We start from the raw sequence: 17,415 nt of genomic DNA on the forward strand, positions 1-17,415 counted from the left end.
AGTCAGGGTAAACTAATGCACTATCAATGATCTAGTTCTCAACAGCATACAGGGCAAGTGCCATCTTATGAATAACTGAAGGAAAGGAGCTGGTAGGCTCCAAATATAAAGAAAAATAGGGAGGAACAAATACTGTTTGATCAGTTTATGCCATATACATGTGTTAACGTAGCACACAACACCCCAGAAAAATAGAAAAGCATAATACATTAATCAAAAAATAAATATTTACAAATCACGCAGTTAGGGAAAGACTTATAAACAGAATGTTTATCAAGAGCACTTACAACTCAGTAAGATAAATAAGCCAATTTTAATAATGAACAAAGGAAATGAACAGAATTTCTCCAAGATAAACAAATGGCCAATAAGCACATGAAAAGATGCTCAAACGCATCAGCTATTAAGGAAATACATCATAAAAACCAGAAATATCTTCACATACAGAACTAAAATAAAGATAATTCATACACAACACCCTATAATTCAGATCCATCAGAGCAGCTGCTATTAAAAAAAAAAAAAAAGACAGAAAAAGAAAATAACAAATTGTGGTTAAGGAAATACAGAAATTAGAACACTTGTGTTCTGGTGGTTGAACTAGAAAATGAAGCAACTTCTAAAGAAAACCCCACGGAGGCTCTTCACAAAAACGTAAGAACAGACCTGCATTATGGTCTAGCAATCCTCTTCTGAGTAAATATGCAAAAGAACTGAAAGCAGTACCTTGAATAGCTGTTTGCATTACACTAGCACACAGCAGCATCATTCACAATAGCCAAAAGGTGGAAGCAACCCAAATGTCCATCAGTAAGTAAATGAATAAATAAAATATGATATATACATTCAAGAGTCTATGATTCAGTCATAAAAAGAAAGGAAATTCTGTCACACACACTACAAGGATGAACCCTGGAAACACTGTTAAGTAAAATCAATCAGTTGCAAAATGGTAATACTGTATTATTCCACTTATATGGGGAATTTAAAACAGTCACATATATAGAAACAAAAAATAGAATGGTGGTTGCCAGAAATTGCTATTAATAAGCAGAGGTTCAGTTTTGCAAGATGAACTATATACATGTAAAAATGGTTACAACGGGGGCTGGCATTGTGGCATGTAGTGCCAGCATCCCATATGGGCGTTGCTCCAAGTGGGCCCTGGTTGCTCTATTTCTGATCCAGCTCTCTGCTTATGGCCTGGCAAAGCAGTGAAGACAGCTCAAATACCTGGGCTCCTGCACCCATGTGGTAGACCTGGAAGAAGGTCCTGGCTTCAGACTGGCTCCGCTCGGGCCGTTGTGGCCATCTGGGGAGTGAACCAGCAGATGGAAGACCTCTCTCTCTGTAACTGCCTTTCAAATAAATAAAAATAAATCTTAAAAAAATGGTTAAGATGGTAAATTTTATGTTGTTTTTTAGCTCCCTACCACCTCCCCCCCAAAAAAAAGAATGGTGAAAATTGGAATCCTTACACACTGCTGATGAGAATTTAATATGGTGGGGTTACTTTGCCTACAGTCTGATAGTTCAAAATGAAAAACAGAGTTCCCATAAGACCTAGCAGTGCTACTCCTAAGGTATACAGCAACAAAATGAAAACACACTTCCACAAAACTTTTAACCAGGACTCATAGCAACATTACTTATAACAGCCAAGAACTGGAAGCAACCTGCAGGTGGGAGGTCTATCAATTGATAGATAGAAGTGGAATATCCATATAATGAAATATTGTTTGGCAGTCAAAAGGAATAAATAAATAAGTGCTACAACATGGGTGAACCTAGAAAAATTACGGTTAAGAGAAGCCAATCACTTTCTAAAATTTGTACATTATGATTCTGTTCTATAGAAAAAAGTCCAGAATGGGTAATATAGACAAAAGATAAATTAGTGGTTGCTGGTTGGGCAGGGCTGGGAGGAAGGTGTGAGGTTCCCTACTCATGTAATGAAAACAGCTGCACAACCCTGTGAACAGTGGAGGGAAGAAGGAAAAGACAGGGAAGAAGGTTCTCTGTGAATCTGCTTTATGGAAAAGTTCTCATCAGCTTTTACCTCTTCTCTCAGCTTTCTGATAAGTTCTGTGTCATTGTGATGGGTTTTGATCAATTCAGCTTTGCCACTTGCAATGAGTGATGCACTTTCAATGAGATCAGGCCGTAAAGTACCTTGAGCAAGGAAAACCTCCTCTGGTTTCAGGTTCATTTCTCCAATCACTTCATTGGCAATCTGTAACCAAGAGGAGTAAAACAGCCTTCTAAGAGATAAATCTTTTTAAAAAGCAAAATTTTACACTTTCACTCAAATTTCTGAGTCCTTCTGCCAACACTGACCAGGACATGAAATCCACCAACCCCAAAATAAAAATTTTAAGAACGCATGCTAGGGTCACGCTGCGGCATAGAGGATAAAGCCACCGCCTATAATTCTGACACCCATGTGGGCACGTGTTCACACGTGTTCAAGTCCTGGCTGCTCCACTTCCGATCCAGCCCCCTGACAATGCAACTGGGAGGGCAGCGGAACTTGGCCCAAGTGCTTGGGCCCCTGCACCCACATGGGAGACTGGCAAGAGGCTCGTGCCTCCTGATTTTAGACTGGCCTAGCCCTGGCTGTTGTGGCCATTTTGGGGACTGAATCAGCAGATGGAAAATCTGTCTCTTCCTCTCTCTCTGTAACTTTGCCTTTCAAATAAATGGATAAATATGTTTTTTAAAAAATGCTTTAACATCATTCAAAAAGCTATAGTAAGGGGCTGGCACTGTGGCACAGGAGGTTAAAGCACTGGTGTGCAGCACCGACATCCCACATGGGCACCTCTTCGAGTCCTGGCTGTTCCACTTCCAATCAAGCTCTCTGCTATGGTCTGGGAGGGCAGTGGAAGATGGACCGAGTCCTTGGGCTCCTGCACCCACATGGGAGACACAGAAGAAACTCCTGCCTCCTGGCTTTGGATCAGCTCAGCTCTGGCAATTGCAGACATTTGGGGAGTGAACCAGCAGATGGAAGACCTCTCTCTCTCTCTATAGCTCTACCTCTCTCTCTAACTCTTTCAAAAAAATAGAATAAATCTTTAAAAAAAAAAAAAAGTATGGTGACCACTCTTTTTAAGAATTTGAGAGGCTGGAGCTGTGGCGCAGTAAGATAATCCTCTGCCTGTGGCGCCAGCATTCCCACATTGGCTCTGGTTCGAGTCCTGGCTGCTCCACTTCTGATCCAGCTCTCTGCTATAGCCTGGTGGCCCAAGTCCTTGGGCCCCTGCATTGTGTGGGAGACCCAGAGGAACATCCAGGCTCCTGGCTTCAGATCAGCAGAGCTCCGGCTGTTGCGGCCAATTGGGGAGTAAACCAGCGGATGGAAAACCTTTCTGTCTGTAACTCTACCTCTCAAATAAATAAATAAAAAAAAAAGAACTTGAAATGTAGTCACCGAGATGCTAAGTGAATTTTTTTTTTTTTTTTTTGACAGGCAGAATGGACAGTGAGAGAGAGAGACAGAGAGAAAGGTCTTCCTTTGCCGTTGGTTCACCCTCCAATGGCCGCCGCGGCCGGCGCGCTGCAGCCGGCGCACCACGCTGATCGGATGGCAGGAGCCAGGAGCCAGGTGCTTTTCCTGGTCTCCCATGGGGTGCAGGGCCCAAGCACCTGGGCCATCCTCCACTGCACTCCCTGGCCACAGCAGAGAGCTGGCCTGGAAGAGGGGCAACCGGGACAGAATCCGGCGCCCCGACCGGGACTAGAACCCGGTGTGCCGGCGCCGTTAGGCGGAGGATTAGCCTAGTGAGCCGCGGCGCCAGCACTAAGTGAATTAAAGTCTAGTACCAACCGAAGACAGAAAAAAAAAAAAAACCTAGCAACAAATACACGTTTTTAAAAATAAAAGTTTCTACAAATTAGTAAACAATACACAGTAGCATTTTCAGCTGCAAGTTAAGAAATCAAAATTAGAACATTTAGTTATTTGATATAATGGTAAAAAAAAAATAAGATTCACAAACGGTTTGTAGAAATGTAATTAAAGGGCAAATCTATTTTGGTGCAAACATATTTTAAATTCACACATAATTTTTTCATACATGCATTCTTTTGGTAAACATTTTGCAGACCCCTTGTAGTACACAGTGAGGATATTAAAGACAAAAACAGTGGGGCCAGCGCTGTGGTGTAGTGTGTACAGCCTCAGCCTGCAGTGCCGGTATCCCATGTGGGCATTGGTTCGAATCCCACCTGCTCCACTTCTGATCCAGCTCTCCGCTATGGCCTGGGAAAGCAGTAGAGAGGATGGCCCAAGTCCTTGGGCCCCTGCACCCACGCGGAGACCTGGGAGAAATTCCTAGCTTCAGATCGGCCCAGCTCCGGCTGTTCAAGCAATTTGGGACGTGAACCAGCGGAAGGAAGACATCTCTCTCTCCCTCTCTCCATCTCTGCCTCTCGGTAACTCTGCCTTTCAAATAAATAAATAAATATTTAAAAATAAAAATAAAAACTAAGGTATCAGAGCAGGTGTTTGGTCTAACAATTAAGTGTGTTAAGATTACTGTCCCATGTCAGAGCACCTGGGTTCAACAACCGAGGTTCCAGCTTCCTGCTAATTCAGATTCTGGGAAGGCAGCAGTGATGGCTCAAGTCCTTGGGTCTCTGCCACCCATGTGGGAGACCTAGACTGAGTTTCCAGGCTCCTGGCTTCAGTCCAGCCATTATCTCGGCCCTGGATTTGAAGACTGGAACATCAGAAGGCAGAGCTCTCCCTCTCTTCTCATTCTGTCCAACCCCTCCCCCAGAACCTGCACCTGTCAAATAATTAAAAAGAAAGGTACCTTAACAAAAGTATCTCCAATGATTTTTCTTTTCTCCTCGGGACTTGTAGTCATATTCAATGTTTTGCTAATTCTTTTTCGAGGGGTCCTGTCTTCATCTGATATCGGTAGAGTAGTTGTTCCATTGTAGAAAGAATGAGCAGCATTTATTACTAGGGAAAAGGAGAAATATATTAAATTAATAGAAGATTTAAGAAAAAAACCAAACAAGAACTGAACCTACAGAGAAAAAACCTAATGGATTCTTTGATCCATGTAAATGTGCCTACATATTCCAGAACTATCAATAAAGCATGAGTAACAGAGTTCAAGTACATATATTCATGGAATTTTGTTCTTCTGAGGTTCCCAAGGCATTTAATAACCTAGGGCCAGAATATCAAGAACCATGCTCTGTTCAGTGCTCCACCAGAACACAAAAGCTAGAGCAAGAAGCAGTCCCAAGGCAGTCTAAAGCAGTGGTTCACCTGTACAAAATCTAAGTCCTCTGAACTGCACACTAATCAGTCTCTTGAAAAACTGATCCTGTATGGACATAGGTTTAGTGATACATTGTTGTCCTTTTGTATTTAAGGATGAAGAAGTAAAAACCAAGATCTCTACTTAGTAGTAAGGCTCAACTACTACTAGATTTTACTGTTAGATGGTAAGGCATCTATCTGGGTGTTTCACTGGGGAACCATTAGTGAATTTGTAAGTGTTTCCCTTAAGCTGGTCAATTACACCAAAGAAGACACCTCCAGTTTCCTGCCAATCAGCTTTCTCATAGATGAACAGAGGAAGTGGTGCAGAGAACTCACCATTCAGTACAGAGATTTTTACTTAATTCTGTTCTTAATGTACAATCTTACCTCTACCCTCCAACTGTGTCAATATTGCTAGGTCCAAGTTCAGAACCTTTCTGGTTTAACCCCTCTAGAGAATAAACCCCACAGTCTTATGATGAGGAGGAAGAGCAGTTTGTTCTTGTGTTTAAAAAAGCACTGTGGCTTAGCGGGTAAAGCCATCACCTGCAGTGCTGGCATCCTATATGGGCGCTGGTTCGAATCCTGGCTGCTCTACTTCCAATCTAGCTCTCTGCTATGGACTGGGAAAGCAGTAGAAAATGGTCCAAGACTTGGGCCCCTGCACCCACAGGGGAGACAGGGAAGAAGCTCCTGGCTCCTGGCTTCAGCTTGGCACAGCTCTGGCCATTGCAGCCATCTGGGGAGTGAACAAGTGAATGGAAGACCTTTCCATCTCTCTGCCTCTGCCTCTATGTAACTTTGTCTTTCAAACAGATAAATAAATAAATCTTAAAAGGAGGGTGGTGGTGGTGGTAATCTCAGATTTTCAATCTGTTTTAGGCTCACCCTAGGAGCTATAAAAGGAACCCAATGCTTCCAATTCCTAATTTTCCCCAGAAGTCTAAAGCATAGATTAACTTAATTTTTGTTGGCTTCCTTCCCATTCCCAGCCCAAGGTTTTGAATTCCTCCACTCTACTATGCCAGTTAACAAGGTTTATGTGGGGTTGAAACTTTTACAACATGAACACTCCAGCAAAATGTTGGAAGGTACAAACATGGGTAAAAAAAACACAGTAACAAATATATTTTAAAAATATTAAGTTATACTGGGATAGCTAACAATAACTTAACCACAGACTTTTAATGATTTCAAATATATACCATTACATACAAACTAAATATATTCCATGATTCAACTTTTTATTTCTGATCCTAAAAAGCCAACAGTCAGTCTCCAACAGGACCTGACAAAGAGCAAGCTGCAGTGGAAAGACAAACTATAAATATCTTACTTGCAAATATCATAAAACCATTCGGCCATGTGAAGATACTTCTAAGTTCCTTCCTTGGATATCTGAAGAGACCTGGCTAATGATAGACTCTGAACCTTCAATTTCATGAGCAATCCAGAGAAAATCCACCTTATCCATCTGTTTCCACCTTTTAACATTTTGTTGAAATCATCTGTCTGCTATCACCTCCTCTATTCCTTATCCTTGTAGCATTACACTTGATCTGTGCCTCTACTGTTATTTTAGCGAAGTTTCCCAGGGAGCAACAGACTCATGTTCACTTCATGTTTACTCACAAGTCTTCATCTTACATCTTCCTTTGGCATCAATTCTCATTAAAAATATGTACAATTTATATCATTAAATTACCTGATTTCAATGTAATTATTAATCACACTATTTTTAGAAAGTATAAAAGACAGTTACAAATGGCTGGCACTGTGGCACGGTGGATAAACTGCCGCCTCCAACGCTGGCATCCCATATGGGCACCAGCTCATATCCCAGCTGCTCCACCTCTGATCCACCTTTCTAATGGCTTGGGAAAAGCAGTGGAAAATGGCCCAAGTGTTTGGGCCCCTACCAATAACATGGGAGACTTGGAAGGAGCTCCTGGCTCCTGGCTTTGGCCTGGCCATTGTGGCCATATGTGGAATCTGTGGAGTCAAGCAGTGTACGAAAGTTCTCTCTCTCTCTCTCTGTAACTCCTTCAAATAATACATCTTAAAACAAAACAAAAATAGATACAAATGGACTAAGAAGTTTACTAGTGAGACGGGTGTTGTGGAGAAGTTTTGAGTTAAACTGCGAATTGGAATGCCTACATTCCATATCACAGTATGGGTTTGAGTGCAGGCTGCTCCCCTTTTGATCCAGCTCCTTGCTAACATGCGGGGGAAGCAGCAGAAGACACCTCAACTGCTTGAGTCCCAGCCACCCATATGTGAGACCTGGATGGAGTTCCTGGCTTCAGCCTAGCCTCATCTGGCTGTTGTGGCCATTTGGTGAATGAACCAACAAACAGAATATAGATCAATTTTGATTCACTCCCTCTCTCCCCTGCTTCTCTGTCTCTCTCTTTGAAACTCTGCTTTGCAAATATGTAAATCTTTTAAAAAAGAAGAAAAACAGTTTACTGGCCTTAAAAAAAATGTGACTACAGACTCCTCACTCCCCCTTCTCTACACAAGCTTTTCTGTCTGCAAGATAATCTATATATCCATATCCACTGTAGAAGTCTTGGGTATTGTCACCCATAGATAACATGAAATGGGGTAGGAAAAGACTGCCTTATCACCAGAGAACAGAATATAATAATAACTGAAAATAACATCAATCTAAGTATAACATTATTAGTAATCAGCAATTTGAAAAGCTATACTGAGACCCTTCTTGAACTAGAAGCAACTGTGATGTAAAAATAAAAATAAATTTCCAACCACGAGCTTATGGGGTTAACTGTTAGATCTGACCGAACAACTGCTGATTAATAAATTAACTTTTCTAGGGTTCACCAATACCTTTGACCTGAATTCCAAGCTTTTTGAGGGCTTCCTCAACACTCTGGCTTTCTCGTTTTCTCATAAAGCCATTGTCAATGTGAACAGCAATGACTTGATCTTGGTTCAAAGCACGATTTAGCAAAGCTGTACAAACTGTTGAGTCTACTCCACCACTGAGTAAAACCTACAGGGTAAAATGAAATGGGAAAAAAAAAACTGAGTAGAAAAGCTAAAAAATATAAAACTGGCAGCTTAACTCATTACCATAAGGCATTATTTATGTCAAAGGTATGTAGCATATCCGAAAAACCACTATATAACAGTGCAATAAACAAAGTGTATGTTTACCCAGTCAATATTTATGGGTTACACTGAGGAATCCAGTTCTGGGTCCCAACATTATTGACACAATTTTGTAGACTTCCAGATGATAAACTGCTTACCAAAACTTTTGACATGCCTACTCTCTCTTTGATCTCTCGAATGCACTCAAGTTCTCTGTTTTGCACAGTGAAGGTCCCGCTGCATCCAGCTATATCATAAAGGAAATTCTTCAGTATTACTTTCCCATTTTCTGTAAGGCCAACTTCAGGGTGGAACTGTGCTCCATATAACTTTTTAGATTCATTTGCAATACCTTTACAAAGAAAACAATCACAAATTAAAATTTTTTCATGCTGAAAAAGACTCAACCAATACACACAATATCTCACAATTTCTTCCTCTGTAACTGTTGAAACTGCTACAAGCAGTTGGTTTTAGCTACAATGGAAGAATATATAATACAAATAAAAGCTCCACTGCCATAATCGATTTTTTCAAAGATCTCTTAATATAATAAGTAATGAGCTACAGAATGGTGCAGTTAAGTCCTACACAGAGATTTCACTCTCATTTTCGTTCTCAGTCCCATAAGGATTTCTTTTTTTTTGGTGTTTTTTTTTTTTTTTTTTTTTTTTTGACAGGCAGAGTGGACAGTGAGAGAGTGAGAGAGAGAGAGAGAGAGAGAGAGAGAGAGAGAGAGAGAAAGGTTTTCCTTTGCCGTTGGTTCACCCTCCAATGGCCACTGCGGCCGGCGCGCTGCGCCGATCCAAAGGCAGGAGCCAGGTGCTTCTCCTGGTCTCCCATGGGGTGCAGGGCCCAAGCACTTGGGCCATCCTCCACTGCACTCCCTGGCCACAGCAGAGAGCTGGCATGGAAGGGGGGCAACCGGGACAGAATCCGGCGCCCTGCGGAGGATTAGCCTGTTGAGCTGCGGCGCTGGCCCATAAGGATTTCACATGCAATGTGCAGCAACCAATTTCCTACATGAAATGAATTTATATACCAAACTGTTTTCCTTCTTGGATAATATATTTTTTGCATAACATCATCTGTTTGACTAATGTGTTTCTGACAATTATTAAGCAGCAGTTGTTAGATGTTTTACATGTGCACATAAAAATATTTTCCCTATTTTATGGCTCTGAGATACAAAGACAAAGTATAAAGAATCAGGCCTGGCAGGCACCCAAATTCACAGTCATTGTACACTATCAGGGTATCTCACATTTCTTTATTTGGCTTCCAGAATTCCATTCTCTTGATTGATTCCGTTCTTATTTTACTATCTGGTCCTTCTGATTCTTCCTCATCTTGCCCAGCTCTACATATGGAATTCAGTCAGCACTTAGCCTTTAAATCAATTCTCTACACATTCCAAATGATCTGAAACTCTCCTGATCTCAAATGCTGGGCAATCCTCTTCCTCCAGCCCCGTTTTCCCCTTTAGATAAAATGCAGACATACACATAGCCACCTTCATGTTGATGTTTCATAAACCATTTTAAATTCAGTATGCAACACACAGTCCTAGTCTGTCCCATCAGGTGAACAGAAACTTTGTCTTTCCAACTGTTCAGACCAGAAAACATGGGAGTTAAAACTTGATTTTACTTTGTCTTCCCACTTGCATTCTATCCAAGAGTATTCTGTCTCTCCCTTCAAAAGGTATCAGAATCCAATCATTCCTTATTATTACCACTTCTACCACCCTGGTCCAGACAACACTGTCTCTCTACTGATTACTAAAATACATTACTAGCTCTTCTTCCTGCTTCAATCTTTGGTCTTGTTTCTTTTCTCTTCACTGGATCACACCTCTCTTTTGTCTGAAGTTTACAATGGCTCAATGTTCCTGTGCTCTGGTCTCCAGTATACAGGGTCTTTCAGAAGTTCATGGAAAATTGCATATAATTAAAAAAAAGATTTTTATGGATTTCAAAAATGTCTACACCAAAATAAACATGTTTTTATTCCATTTTCCACAAACTTTTTGAAATACTTTATCTTCTATACTCTCCCAGGCTTACACTGCTCCAATCATGACATTTCCTTGCTGTTCCTCTAATATGGCCTCATGGCTTATTTCCTCTTCTCCCAAGCACACAGATACAGTTCAGTGCTTTCTTTAGGTCCAGTGCCATCTTATAATACATCTCCAGACTATCCCATATAAAATAGTAACAACTCTAATTAAGCATAGTAGCAATTCTAATCAAACACCTGCCTAACTTTTTCTTTTCAATATAAACACTGACATATGACATACCCTATGTTTGTGTATTCTCTGCCTTCTCTGCTTCCAATATTAAAATGGGGATTTTGTTTTATTACTGTATCCTTGATACCTAGAATTCTGTCTGACACAAAGTAGGTACAAAAATATATGCTGAATAAATAAAAATGCGTAAGTCCATCTACACTATTTATCTTTTATACAAAATAAAACCCTTTTGGTGTAAAATCCATTTTTGATAATTCCTATTACAAGAGCTAACACATTAGCCTGTTAAGTAACTGCAAGTAGATTACTCAATTTAGTTTATCCATAATTTTTTTCCAACTTATTATTAGGTATGGCATCTCAAAAACAGCTACACTGATAATCTTATCTTTTTCTTTAACTGATTTCTAGGACTAATATTTATTTATATTATTATATTAATCAGTAATTCAGTAATTATATTAATTCAGTAAACAAATCAAAACCCTATCATTTCTCCAAAAAGTAGAGAACAAAAATTATTTAGAGGATGGATCAGCAAACTTTCTGCCAAGTATAGAGAGTAAATATTTTAGGCTTTATGGGATACATACAGTCTCTGTGTTTTATCATAAACTTTAAATAACACAAGAACCATCCTTAGCTCTGGACATAAAAAACATACCACAGGATAATTTGACCCACAGGTCAGTTTGCCAACCCTGGGTGAGAAAAATGTCTTCAGTGGTCAGGCATATGTCCAACAGACATGCCTATGTGTACCTAAGAAAAGCATAACAATAGACAATTAAAAATAAATACTGGGGCCAGCACTGTAGTGTAGCAGGTAAAGCTGCCACCTGCAGTGCCAGCATCCCATATGGGAGCCAGTTCCAGTTCTGGCTGCTCCACTTCTGATCCAGCTCTCTGCTATGGCCTGGGAAAGCAGCAGAAGACGACCCAAGTGCTTGAGCCCCTGCACCCACGTGGAAGACCCGGAGGAAGCTTCTGGCTCCTGGTTCCAGATCAGCACAGTTCCAGCCGTTGTGGCCAACTGGGAAGTGAACCAGCAGATGGAAGACCTCTCCCTCTCTCTCTCTCTCTGCCTCTCCTTCTCTAACTCTGACTTTCAAATAAATAAATAAAGAAATAAATAAATACCATAGTAGGAAGATGGGCAGTTCTCAAATTTTTCCTGAGTTGTAAAAGCAGTATTTTATTTTTCAGAGCTTATATTAGGATGAACATTTTAAAAAGTATTTCAAAACAAGAGACCTCTAGATAATCCTTCTAAAATTAAGTTCCCTTAACAGATGACCCTAACACATTAACAGTATCTTTCAAAAATATGAAAAATCAAAATACCACATTTAAACACGTTTAATCTTCATATATATTTTAGTGAACTTTGCAAAGATTTTAGTTTTCACCTGCTACAATGTTCCCAGAACGTGCCACAACCTTGAATCCATCAGCTACTTTGTCTACACTGTCTCCATGCGTAAGCAAAACAATTTCTTCCTTCTGAAGACCCCTAAGACATAAAAAAAAAAAAAAAAAACCACAAATTTCCTAATTAAAAACGTGATTGATGGGTTTTTTTCCTTTAGGAATACAAATTTGCCTTACAAATAAATTACAAAATAGAAAAAAGTATGGAACAGTATAATATTATTAGAATTTAAATTTATTTTCTTATAAATAAAGTCAATAAAAGAATATTAAATCTCAGAAACATAATCCATAAAAAATTAAATAACAATAAATATATTAAGCTGGTAGTAAAATTATACACAGAAAGAATAACTTCAAGAAATCACAAAATAATGTCAACACTGTATCTCTATTGTGATTTAAGAATCTTGCATTTTAAAGACCTTAACACTTCAATTACCAGTATTACACCTGTAACTTTATGCCAGCATAATACTGAACTGTATATTGCAACTCTGCATCAATGTACTACAGATATAGTCATACTTTAGGTTAAAACAATGTAATTAGTAATTACAACTTTTTTAGTTTAAATGTAAGGAGACAGGATATCAAAGAAGTAAAAACTCTAATTTTTTACTTTAATTGTATACATAATGACTGTTTTCTCTTTCAATAATAGGTATTCTATTTCACAAACAGCCACTGCCAACTCTGTTCACTGAAAAGTCCTAAAAACAGTGACAACCCAGTAGCGATGTGGACCTCTAGTGTTGAACAAATTAATAACATTTAATTAAGAAATGAGGAAGGGGAGCATTTACAGATTGAGAGACTTAGCATTAATTCAAATGTAATATGTGGACTTTCTCTACATGCTGATATGAACAATTCAACCATAAAAAGATTATTTTACATAATGAGAACTTGACATTAAATAACTCTAAAGTTCAAAAACATACATTAAAAATAAAGGATGGATGAATGTTTGGTTTGGAGGTTAGGATACCACCTAAGATGTCCCAGTTCCACTCCTGATTCCAGCTTCCTGCTGATGCACCCTGGGAGGCAGCAGGTTCAAGTAGTTGAGTTCCTGCCACTCATTTGAGATATTCGAATACAGATTCAATTCCTGGCTCCTGGCTTTGGCCCAGCCCAGCTCTAGTGGTTGCAGGCATTAAGGGAGTGAACTTTGTGCTCCCTTTCTCTCTGCCTTTCAAATAAGATAAACTTTAAAAAGAAAAGAAAGCCAGAAGGTACATTAATGCCAAAAAGATATTCTGGTGTTTTGCTATTGTTATTATTGTTAAGAATAATGTAGGTTGTGAAGGAATCCTAGAATTTTAAAACTAGAAAGACAAAGAAAAAAAATTTTAACTAGATCACATAAGATTCCTGAAGCAATTCTCAAAGTCACTTGAAGAAAAGTGAATATAAGCATCAACATCTCTTCTCCATGATGGAGTGAAATAAACACTGGACTTGTAATGAACTTTAGCAATGAGTGACTTCAGTTTTTAAAAATATTTTGAACAATTTTGGCTTATATTTTTATTAGTCTTCCTTTAAAAAAAAAGAATTTTTTAAAAAAAGATCAACTACTTATTTTGGCCCTTCATCGACAGTAAGAACCAGTCACAGCCAGTTTTGTGTTAAAAAAAAAATTATACAAAGATACTTCAAAAGTTCATGGAAATAAGTTTATTTGATGCAAAGTATTTTAAGCCCATGTTTGCTTTCATAAGACAAATTTTCCATAAATTTTTTAAAGATTTGCTTATTTATCTGAAAGTCAGAGTTACAAAGTGAGAAGGGGAGAGAGACAGAGAGATCTCTTATCCTCTGGTTCATTACCCAAATGGCCCCAATAGCCAGGGCTGGGCCAGGCCGAAGCCAAAAGTTTTATCCAAGTCTCCCATGTGCGTGCAGGGGCCCAATCACTGGGCCATCTTCTGCTGTTTCTCCCAGGACATCAGTAGGGAGCTGGACTGGAGTAGAGCAGCCGTGACTGGAACTGGCACCCATATGGGATGCTGGTGTCACAGGTGGTGGCTTTACCTACTATACCATAATGCCAGACCCTCGTGAACATGCTGAAGACCCTTTGACTCTGCATTTTAGACAAAAATAAGTTCATGGGTTGCATCTTGAAATTTCTGATCTATCCATTTTGGAATAAACCATTAAAAATTAATTTAGATACTAATCAATGGAGCTGTTATGTTATAGGGGAGTAGGTGGTTAGCCTTGTATTTACTACCCTTAACGTCTCACTCTCAAGTGTCTGGGTTCAATTCCCAACTCCTAATGCCAGCTTTCTGCAAATCCAGACCCTGGAAGATAGCCCAAGTAATTGGGGCTCCTGATACCTCTGTGAAAGACTCGGATGGAATTCCAGGTTCCTGGCTTCCTCTTGGTCCAGCCCCAATCACTACAGCCATTTTGGGAGAGAACCTGTGGATGGAGGATCTGTCTCTCCCTCTTTCTACTTTTCAAATAAATAAATAAATCTTAAAAGAAAAAGTAACTTCATGTACTAATTCGTATCAACCCATATTTTTATAGGCATAATACAGTTAGGAGAAAAAGTGGTTTTAAAATGAAATTTAGGTTAAAAACTCTACCATCAAGTGGACTTTACATAAAGCAAAGAAAATCCTCAAAAAAAAAACCAAACAAATTAAGTGACTAAAAAACATAAAACAGAGGCCAGCACTGTGGCATAGCAGGTAAAGCTGCTGCCTGCAGTGCCAGCATCTTATATGGACACCATTTCGAGTCTCGGCCACTCCAGTTCTGATCCAGCTCTCTGCTATGGCCTGGGAAAGCAGTGGAAGATGGCCCAAGTCCTTGGGCCCCTGCACCCGCTTGGGAGACCCAGAAGAAGCTCTTGGCTTCAAATCAGTGCAGCTCCAGCTGTTGTAGCCATCTGGGGGAGTGAATCAGTGGATGGAAGACCCCTCCCCCTCTCCCTCTGCCTCTGCCTATAACTCTACCTTTCATATAAAATAAATATATCTTAAAGAAAATAATAATACAAACTTTAGGACATTTTAGTTTTTTCTCAACAAAGCAAAAGATCAATGCTTCCAAGAAGCTAACAGTTTATGCATCAATTTTTAAACAGATTTGAGCTACAGAATCTTTTACCACCAGCAATAAAAATGCTTTCATTATATTAAAAAGACTGTACACCAAGATACAATTATACCTCAATGTAGAAAAAGTGAGAAAGAAGGGAATAATACACTCATTTAGTACTGATTACAGCAAAGGGATAGGTTACAAATATCCAGGAAGAAGTTAGTAGGCAAACATATTTATCCATGAATATTATACTCAAAGGACAGTTTGAAACATTAACCATTTGTCACATCTAGCACACCAATGTTTAAAAATTACACTCCAAACAGTGAGAAGGGAAACAATAAATGCTGGCATGAGAACGAGCAATTCCAAACATTCCCACCAATGCACAGATGTTGTGCTTTTAGGTTACTATGTGAGTACCATCCTTATTCTTAAGGAGCATCACCACCATTCTCTACTGTCTCGACATTTAAATGGAAGGCAAATCTGACAACTATACCTCTGGCCAATACTATGAACCTAATTTAGTTTATGAATTATAGATATCTCCAGTTTTGATGCATAACAGTACCAACGTTAACCTCTTTATTAACCTAAAAAAAAAATACCTGAATAATGAGCATGTATTATCCACACTAATGTTGAAGACTCCATCTTCTCTAACACTTTTTTTGTGCACAGTACCTCCAAATACCTTATTCATCATCTGTTCAAAGAGAAAATGAACTGATGTTAATATAAATCAGAAGAAAAAGTCTTTTTTGTTATGCTGATTTAATAGTTTATATTTCTGTTTTCAAAATACTATTAGATTTGCACCCAAAAATTAAGGGGAGTTTGACAAATGTAGTTAACTTGGCATTATGTACAATTATGCAACTATTAAGAGGTATGATTTTTTAAAAGACTTTATTTATTTATTTGAGAGGCAGTTATAGACAGTGAAAGGGAGAGACAAAGGTCTCCAATCTGCTGTTTCACTCCCCAAATGGCTGCAATGGCAGGAGCTGAGCCAATCCGAAGCCAGGAGCTTCTTCTGGGTATTCCACGCGGGTGCACAGGCCCAAGCACTTGAGCCATCTCCACTGCTTTCCCAGGCCATAGCAGAGAGGTGGATCAGAAGAGGAGCATCCAGGACTAGAACCGGTGCCCACATGGGATGCTGGCACCGCAGGTGGAGAATTAACCCACTGCGCCATGGCACCAGCCCCAAGAGGTATGATTATAAAACAAAACTGGATTAGAAATTTAAACCCAAGGGCCTATACTGTGGTGCACTGTGTTAAACAGCTATTTATGGCTCCAGTATCTCACATGGGAGTGCTGGTTCAAGTCCTGGTTGCTGGACAGTAGCTAATGTGCCTGGGAAGGATGTTTCAAGTGCTTGGTTCCCTGCTACCCACATGGGAGACCCAGATGGAATTCTTGGCGCTCAGCTTTGGCCTAACCCAGTTCCAGCTGTTGCAGCCATTTGGGGAGTGGCCCAGCTGATGGGAGATCTCTGGCCCTCTGTCCTTCTGCCTTTATTTATATAAATAAATCATCTTAAAAAAAGAAAAGAGCACAAGAGAACCTTTAAAAAAGTATTTTTTAACCTAAGGTTATTTTATTGTAAACACTACATATTTTCCATTCAATCTATTCTAATTCACCTATTAAAAATACAGGCCTTAGATTCTTAATACAAATTTAGAGGAGGATATCTGGCACAGATGCTGCTTGGGATGCACACATCAAAGTGCCTAGGTTCAAATTCTGGTTTCACTCAGTCACACTTAGAAGCTTCCTTTTAGGAAATTTCACTAAGGGGCCAGTGCTGTGGCTCAGTAAGCTGAACTGCTGTCTGCAGCGCCAGCACCCCATATGGGCACCAGTTTTGAGTCCCGAGTGCTCCACTTATCAGCTCCTTGCTAATGGCCTAGAAAAAGCAGCGGAAGATGGTCCAAGTGTATGGGGCCCTGTTACCTACATGGGAGACCCAGAAGAAGCTCCTGACTTCAGCCTCGCCCTACCCTGGCCCTTGTGGAAACCTGGGGAGTACATCAGTGGATCAAAGAACCCCCCCCACCACAAACACACTCTGCTCTGTAACACTTTCAAAATAAATAAGCCTTTAAAAATTTTTTAGGGCCGGCACTGTGGCGCAGCGGGTTAACACCGTGGCTTGAAGCACCAGTATCCCATATGGGCACTGGTTCGAAACCTGGCTGCTCCACTTCCGATCCATCTCTCTGCTATGGCCTGG

The 17,415-nt window shown here is 39.8% G+C and overlaps 1 protein-coding gene across 3 annotated transcripts in view; it reads right to left on the bottom strand.

Annotated features, from left to right (window-relative positions):
- The window catches only part of GMPS (guanine monophosphate synthase), a 100,696-nt gene that overhangs the window by 16,039 nt on the left and 67,242 nt on the right, over window positions 1-17,415 (bottom strand). For all 3 annotated transcript variants that reach the window (XM_008266378.4, XM_008266379.4, XM_070072618.1), the window contains exons 4-9: window positions 15,779-15,876; window positions 12,077-12,180; window positions 8,566-8,759; window positions 8,141-8,306; window positions 4,821-4,972; window positions 2,060-2,233 (exon numbers count right to left, since the gene is read on the bottom strand). In XM_008266378.4, coding sequence (XP_008264600.1) covers window positions 2,060-2,233; window positions 4,821-4,972; window positions 8,141-8,306; window positions 8,566-8,759; window positions 12,077-12,180; window positions 15,779-15,876 — 888 coding nt within the window. The remainder of the gene's footprint in view (window positions 1-2,059; window positions 2,234-4,820; window positions 4,973-8,140; window positions 8,307-8,565; window positions 8,760-12,076; window positions 12,181-15,778; window positions 15,877-17,415) is intronic.

Source organism: Oryctolagus cuniculus, chromosome 4 (genome assembly GCF_964237555.1).
Source record: "Oryctolagus cuniculus chromosome 4, mOryCun1.1, whole genome shotgun sequence".
Lineage (NCBI taxonomy): Eukaryota > Metazoa > Chordata > Mammalia > Lagomorpha > Leporidae > Oryctolagus > Oryctolagus cuniculus.